The 8,372-nt window shown below is 33.8% G+C and overlaps 1 protein-coding gene across 3 annotated transcripts in view; it reads right to left on the bottom strand.

Annotated features, from left to right (window-relative positions):
* The window catches only part of LOC106877593 (cyclin-dependent kinase 14), a 179,172-nt gene that overhangs the window by 69,874 nt on the left and 100,926 nt on the right, over nucleotides 1–8,372 (bottom strand). For all 3 annotated transcript variants that reach the window (XM_014926538.2, XM_052973464.1, XM_052973465.1), the window contains exon 2: nucleotides 3,895–3,966. In XM_014926538.2, the coding sequence (XP_014782024.1) occupies nucleotides 3,895–3,966 (72 nt within the window). The remainder of the gene's footprint in view (nucleotides 1–3,894; nucleotides 3,967–8,372) is intronic.

Genomic DNA, 8,372 nt, shown 5'->3' with positions numbered 1-8,372 from the left:
TGTGTGTGTGTGTGTGTGTGTGTGTGTGTGTGTGTGTGTGTGTGTGTGTGTTTATTGGCAAAGAAATAAAACCATCCCGAAATATAACATTGAAGTATTTATGTTTATCAATAGCACACAAAATTAAGTTGTTGAGGAAACTTTACAACAGGAGTGTGAAGCATCTAGAGAGTTTGGTACTGGAACAACCTGTAGTTGTGTGATAAGTTTGCTTCTCAACCACATGATTCTAGGTTCAGTCCCACTACATGGTCCCTTTGGCAAGTGTCTTTTACTATAGCCTCAGGCCAACCAAAGCCTTGTGAATGGATTTGGTAGACAGAAACTGAAAAAAGCCCATCATGTGTGTGTGTGTATGTGTGCGTGTGTGTTTGACAACTGTCTTGATGTATTTACATGCCCATAACTTAGTGGCTCAGCAAAAGAGACCAAAAGAATAAGTACCAGGCTTTAAAAAAAAACAACAAAGAACTAGGGTCAATTCGTTTTTCAAGGAAGTGCCCCAGTATGGCCACAGTCTAATGAGTGAAACAAAGAAAAAAAGACATAACAAAACATATTTGACCATAAGAAATTTAAGAAAAAAAAAACTGTTCAAAGTTCTAAGCTGAAAATGATGGACAGAAGTAAATGAGAAATAAACATTGCCTAGAGCATTTTGCAGATGGGAATATATGGTCATTCAAAATTCAAAAGAAATGCCAAATCCCAAAATCTCTTCTGGCCCCAAGAACTATCAATCTGTAGTAAGTAATATATTTTGTTTAACCTATACTAGTTGTACAACCCATGCCAACACAGAACATGGATGTTAAGTGATGATGATGTTAAATATTCCCGTTGTTATTTAACCAACCTAAACATTGACTGAAGAGATTTATAATCAAAGACATTCTAACAGTGGCCATCTAATCATTTTAAGGTTATCTAGAACATCGTCTAATGTATCTTTTCCTTAATATAGGTAGGATATGATTTGGGGATAATTTGTTTACCATTTCTAGCAAATCAAGTAACTACATGGAGGTTAGCTCATTGTTTCTATATTAAGTGAGGGTACCATTAAAACAGACAGATCTTGTCTTACATAGGTTTAGTAATATAAAGATATTGATTATAATCCAGTCAATTATAAATAATCAATTATGCAAGGATAACAACTAAGAAAGTCTTTTATTGAAGGACCATTTCTGAAATTTATGGAAAAATATATTGTAATTTTAGGAAATAAAATTCTATTTTGGCTGTTTTCAGTTGTGTAATAGATACATTGCAATTTGCCTTGATAGTGCTTAAGAGTTAATTACAGAGATAGAGTAGATAGCACAGATAAAATAGATAAGCAATAAAACAAAGTATCAAGGGTATTAAGTATAGTGTTGGCTTCAGAAGCTGTCTAATCATTAATTTGTTCAGGATGTACACAGTACAAAAGTAAATAATGGCCGTCTCTGAATCAACTAGGTCTTGTTAATCTATTTCAGATGCAGGTTAATGTCATCAGTGATGCATAGAGAACAGGTGTGTAGTTGCTGAAGTATGGAATCTTATAGTACAGTGCTATTTAATTTCCATTAATTAGTATTTTTGCTTTTGCTCGTCTAATTTTCGTAAGTTATTTTTTAATAGACCATTTAAAAATTAAAGCAAAAGAAAAAAAAGGAAAAGAAGAAAGAGAAATGCTTTGTTGCTTTAAATATGTAAGTGCTGAAAATACAAGTAACAGGAAAACCTTATATGGTCTTACAACATAAGCAACTTAATGCTAAATAAATTTTTTTGTTAAGTTATTCTGAATAATGTTGATATGCTGACTATGAACAGCCCAAATATTTCTAAAAAAGGTTGAGCAAAACTAAGCTAATTAATATGGAAAACATTTATGTAAATTGCATAACTGCTAATGACATAATTTTATGTGAATGCACACACACTGATGTTATGCCAATGGATAAATTAAAAGTTAGTAATGTCTTAATTAATACAGATCTTAATATATAATACACGACTACTTCGTATTTTAAAAGTGGCAAAATAGAGGCCAATCAGAGTTATCCAGTAGCAAAAGTATTTCTTTTTAATATCCAACAGAAGAGACTCCAGTGTTATATGAGTCCATCCCAATCATTTTTGAAAGAGTTGTCAACCATCAACACAATATAATAAAATATGTAGAATGCCAGGCGGAAAAACTAGAAGTAATTGATAGCTTCCGTTACCTAGGTGACCAAGTCAGAAGCAGGGGTGGATGCTCTGAGAGCACAGCTGTTAGAGTAAGAATAGGCCGGGCAAAGTTCAGAGAGTTCCTAATTCTGCTACCTTTCATGCAAAGTGAAAGGTAGACTGTATGACGCCTGTGTGCGAACAGCCATGTTATACGGCAGTAAAACATGGGATGTGACTGCTGAGGACGTGCATAGGCTTGAAAGAAATGAAGCTAGTGTGCTCTGCTAGATGTGTAATGTCAGTATGCATGTACGACAGAGTGTAAGCATCCTGAGAGAAAAGTTGGGCATAAGAAGCATTAGATGTGGTGTGCAAGAGAGACGGCTGGCTGTGCTGGTATGGTCATGTAATGCTTATGAATAAGGACAGCTGTATGAAGAAGTGTCACACCCTAACAGTGGAAGGAACCTGTGGAAGAGGTAGAACCAGGAAGACATGGGATGAGGCGGTGAAGCACAACCTTTGAATGTTGGGCCTCACAGAGGCAATGACAAGCAACCGAGATATGCTGTGCCTGAGAAGACCCAGCAAGCCAAGTGAGATTAGTGAAATCACGTGTTGCTTAACTGGCCCGTTTAAAAGCACCCTTCAATCGTCAGGTGATATGCTGTGCTTGGGAAGACTTGTTAAACTGAGTGAGATTGTAGTCATGGCCTGACTGGCACCCATGCCGGTGGCATGTAAAAAGTACCATTTGAGCGTGGCCAATGCCAATACCACCTGACTGGCACTTGTGCTGGTGGCATGTAAAAATGCACCATTTGAGTGTGGCCGATGCCAGTGCCATGTGACTGGCACCCATGCCAGCAGTAAGTAAAAAGTACAATGCGAGCATGGCTGGTGCCAGTGCTGGTAGCACGTAAAACGTACCCACTACACTCTTGGAGTGATTGGTGTTAGGAAGGACATCAAGCTGTAGAAACCTTACCAAATCAGATTGGAGTCTAGCACAGCCTAATGGCATACCAGTTCTCAGTCGAACCATTCAACCCATGCCAGCATGGAAAGTGGACGTTAAACGACAATGATCATGATGATGATCAGAACCAGAGACTGAAAACATATCACAAACACAGCTTTCTAGGAATTTACCACTATAGAACATGTAACCAATTTATTAATCATGATCCAAGATAAAACAGTATGCTCGATTGTGAACCAGGTTACACTTATCACAGATTGATCTGTGATACCACAGGTTAGTGATCAGTCAAAGATTCTGTGTGTATCAGAAAAGCATGCCCCAGTAACCACCAACAATGCTCAGCTACCCAGAATGCAATGAATATCCATGGTCTATGTACTCGAACCCATCAACATGTGGTTAGTGAACAGAAAAAAATACCTAAGTGCCAGACAAATGTATTCTCTACAGAAAAAGGTAGAGATGTAAGCTTCGCTGCTGTGGGCTGCAAGTTTGGTGTCAATGAATCTATCATTTGTTCCATTTACAAAGTGCATGAAGTTGATCTGTGCATCACTTTTGTTTTTGTTTTTGTTTTCTATCAAATTACCATGATAAAAGAGGAGAGATGAACACAAGATAACTCTAGCCCACAGAAACTTCCCTCAGAATGTTGAAATGTTAGAAGTAAGATTATCTAGTTTCATTGTACAAGAAAATGTATTTACATTGTGATATTGCTTGACAATAAAAACAATACTTACTCAAGCGTCCAAAACTTGCAGATATTCTTCTCTTCAGCTTTTTAATTCTGCTTATCTGTCCTTTGTCTCGAGCTGTAAATAAAGATCAATAGTAAAACTGAGATTTGTTTGACTATATACATAAACTGGAAACAAACAACATCTTATACTTAAATTGAAAGATACATATTCTTTGCAAAAGTTAAAAATATATTTTCCTGCTTTCATCATTTTTTTAATAACATAAAGATGATTTTATTTATAAGAAAAAAACTAAAAGAAATATTAACATTTGAGGTCTGGCTCAACTGTAATAAAAATAGTCTTTTATCCTACCATTTACTGAAGTTTTAGGCATTAATAAAAACTCATATTTTTATTAATCCATTACTTTCCTACATTTATTTTAAAATTTTATAGTAATATATCCATTTTCTCTTCCAGATAAGAAAATAGTTATTTCAATAGGCAGTTTACATAGTAAAGGATTTTGTTTTCATACGTTCATATGGTATGGCTAAAAGAGATTTCAAAAATTTGCAATGATTTTCAATTTAAAAGAAAATTGAAAATTGTATTTTGAAGTGGTGGAGAAAAAAAACTAACTGAAGCAATTAATACTATTTTGTTACTTTAATTTGTACATTATATAATGTAGCTTAATGTAAATGAAATAAATTGAAAATGTTCTGTCCAACAAGAACTACTTTTCAATGATGACTATAATAAAAATATGATGCAACTGTAGAAAATCCACATTTGAACTACAATATTAACATGTACACAATGGTGTAACAAACATAGGTAAGATTCAGTTGAGAGAAGAATTAAATGTCAAAGACCAAGAGAGAGGGGGGGGGGTGAAGAAAGAAACACTTTAACAACTTTTATATTGAATAACAGTACATATTTGGTAAATGATTCCCAGCCTGTAACAGACTACAGACAAAAGTATAGTGTTGCAGTCTCCACAATGACTACAGAATAACAATACAACTGTATACTAAACTGTAGTTGTTTTACAGCTGTCTTAAATAACAAGCATATTCAACATCTTTATAAACAGAATAGAGATGGATTTTATCAGTGAAAACTCATGTTGGAATTTTAGGAAGGGTATCCAGCTGTAGAAACCATGCCAAAGGTTATATTAGGGCTCAATGCAGCCTTGCAGCTTACTGGTTCCTGGTCAAACTGCCCTACCCATGCCACCATGGAAAGCAAACATATGATGATGATTAAAAAAATGTTTAGTAAAGATAATCTTTTGGGGGAGTGTATAAAAATAGAGTAACCATCTCAATGAAACATTTGTAATAGATATGTAAAATCATGGTTATGGATAACAAAATCACACCAAAGAATTGCGACTGAAACATTAAGTTTTGCAGCAGCTGGCCTAATTAAAAGATTTCAGAACAAATAAAGTTCCATACAGAAAAAAATTCTCATTATATAGAAATTGAATGAAAAAGCATAAAGGTATAGCACTTAAAGATGAGCAAATATATGAAACTGGCTTAGGGGACATTTTAAAGTTGTGTAACTTGTTCATAACAATGAGTTGTTCATAATACAAATATCTGTTGCCTGACAGAATAATGCATTCTAAAAACAAGGATTCTTTGGGTTTTTAACATCAGAATGAAGTAGGAGGCCAGATATTGCAGTAATGGACAAGGCTAGATTACATAAAATTGTACATCCCTATCTATTCAATACATAGCTGGGAAAAGTTTTTATCCAAATATAAACCAAAAAGTCAATATAAAAATAAACTGAAGGAAATTTTTCTCTACATTTGTTGGTCAGCATTTGAATGTATTTTCTTCCAACTTATGTCTGAAAGAAATTAAGTTGCTATGTAACTATGTATGAGAACATATTTCTATTGGATTTTACTTTTCATGTATCTGAGTGCCTTTTTTTTTTTTAAACAGCATGTCCATTATGTAAGCAGAGAGGATAGGCAGATTTAATATCAAAATAACTTTCTATGGTAGTATTTGGAATGACAATGACAACAACAAAATTCTGTTATTTTGCTTAGTAATTAATAATTAACCCTTTAACATTTAAACTGACCATATTTGGCCTAAATTTTCTTCCTATTTATGTTCAAAATGGCCAAATTTGGCCTCTCTCACCTGCCCTACAATATCATTCTAAAAATATACAAACACATCATTGAAATCTTGAAGCTATGAGATAATGCGCGATTAATTCAAGACAATATGAATAAATAAACATTACATTTGATGGAGTTATCTGAATGCTATCTTGCTATCTTCAATATTTTGAGACAGCAGTGAGGATCTTTGATACAAACACAGCTGTCTGAGTAGAAAGATTGTTTTGACACTACACAAAATCAGGTTGGATCTCACTGCATGATACCTTAGGCAAGTGTCTTCTACCTGAAGGTGGAGTTACAATAAAATATTTAATGGAATTGAAAATGAAAATATTTAATGGAATTGAAAATGAAAATATTTAATGGAATTTGAAAAGCAACTTTGAAAAATTCTTTGTTTTGCACAAATGAAAATCTTAAAATATTTTTGTCAGGAACTACAACTTTCTGATTCAAACAAGAAACTCAAACCAAGTTCAAAAGTCACAATATGAGATTTATGCTTCTTCACAGACAATACATAATTACTGACTTTTAAATAAAATAAATGTAAATTGATGATATTCCATAAGGAGAAATTAGATAAGCAACCTAAGAGATTTTCAGAGCCTATACAGCTACATAGGACATTGGCAGCCAAGCACATTTATATTTCAATAATATAGCCAAGAGTGTCAATACCAAAAACAAATTATAGCATTGATGTCAATGCAGCTGACAATGAAACTCATCATCATTGGCATTTGTCCAGCATATGACACTTTCCAACTAAAACATGAACAAATGTTTTACAGTAGCCTCTCACTATTAAAAAGGAAATTCTAGTATCTTTCAGATGCTATGTTTATGGTAGAATTTCAGACATCATTAGAATTATTACCAACAAGTTTAAAATCAATTCAAAATTCTTCTGGAAGGTAGGTTTTGCAACTAAATAACACCCAGAACTTTATTTAAGTTTTAAGTTGGTACTGTTTTAAAGAGAACATTTCAACTTTTGACAATTTTCAAAAACTTAGATAATCTAATAGAGAAGAGAAGGAAACAGAGTGAAATAGAAATAAAATCGAAGTTATAGAATATCTTTGAGAAATGTTCATATTTCAAATGCATCTAGCAAAAATAATTTGAATAATTTTCAATAAGATATCTTTCATTAATGTAGAAGCATGCAAAGAATGTCACTCTTCAAAATAATAGTTTCTGATTTAGACAGCCTTGAAATTGAGAGGAGTGGATTAGTTAATATCACTGACCCCAGTATTTGACTGGGACTTTGACCCCAGAGGAGTCATACTGAAGTCAAAATTGACTTCAGTATCATGTTTTTCATCCCTCCAGCATTGATAAAGTACCAGCCAAAAGTAATGCAAAGAGATGTAAATTTAATGATTTGATTTTAAAAAGGAAATGTCAAAATATATCAAAACAGTCGGTCAACTATCAGAGAACTTAGTCATAAGAAAGGGGGCTGATTATAGGATCTCAAAACAATAGATTTCTCAATACTAAGATTAGCAAAACACATTTTGTGTTGGGACTTAGCATGCTTTGATTCAGGTGTAACCACCTTCAACTGTTATCATACAATCTCAGATTATATGAAAAACAAAAATCCTAACATCTAAATGAAAAATCTCTTCAAAACTACAAATTGTTCTATATATGAAGTATAAAATGTGAAACAACAATGTAGTAAACCAGTTAAACAGCCAACCAACCAACCACTCTAGAGTATAAACTAAGAGATCATCATCATTGTTTAATGTCCGCTTTCCATGCTGGCATGGGTTGGACAGTTTGACTGAGGACTGGTAAGCCAGAAGGCTGCACCCGGTTCATATCTGATTTGGCAAGGTTTCTACAGCTGGTTGCCCTTCTTAATGCCAACCATTTTGAGAATGTAGCGGGTGCTTTTTACATGCCACCAGCACAGACAGAAATGTCCACATATATATATATATATATATATATATATACATATATATATATATATATATGAATTAGAAATTATCTATTTCTAAATCTCAAAGAGAGACTTAAGCAGTGTTACGATAAAGTAGTTGTATACTGTCAACTTAACGTGACAGTCCCAATAGGGGAATCATACTACTGCTATTTATCCCTAGGAAGCTGCACCGCTTCCTGTCGGCCTTGACACATTTCCTGTGTTCTTATGTTTACAAAGGGGAGACAAGCACATCCACCCAGCCTAGCCTGCATTCAGGGACATGTTTCTGAGTTTTTGCTCGTCATCAGCCTGAAGTAGCATGACTAGCTACTAAATGTATGTATAAACTTCAGTGTGAATAGTCGAAAGTGTTCAGATTGACAAAGTTGTTTTTGGAGGTTCTTTAAAATAAAT

This window comes from Octopus bimaculoides, chromosome 1 (genome assembly GCF_001194135.2).
Source record: "Octopus bimaculoides isolate UCB-OBI-ISO-001 chromosome 1, ASM119413v2, whole genome shotgun sequence".
In the NCBI taxonomy this organism is placed as follows: Eukaryota; Metazoa; Mollusca; class Cephalopoda; order Octopoda; family Octopodidae; genus Octopus; species Octopus bimaculoides.
Note: the sequence above shows the minus strand (reverse complement) of the source record. Positions and strands in the feature narration are given on the sequence as shown.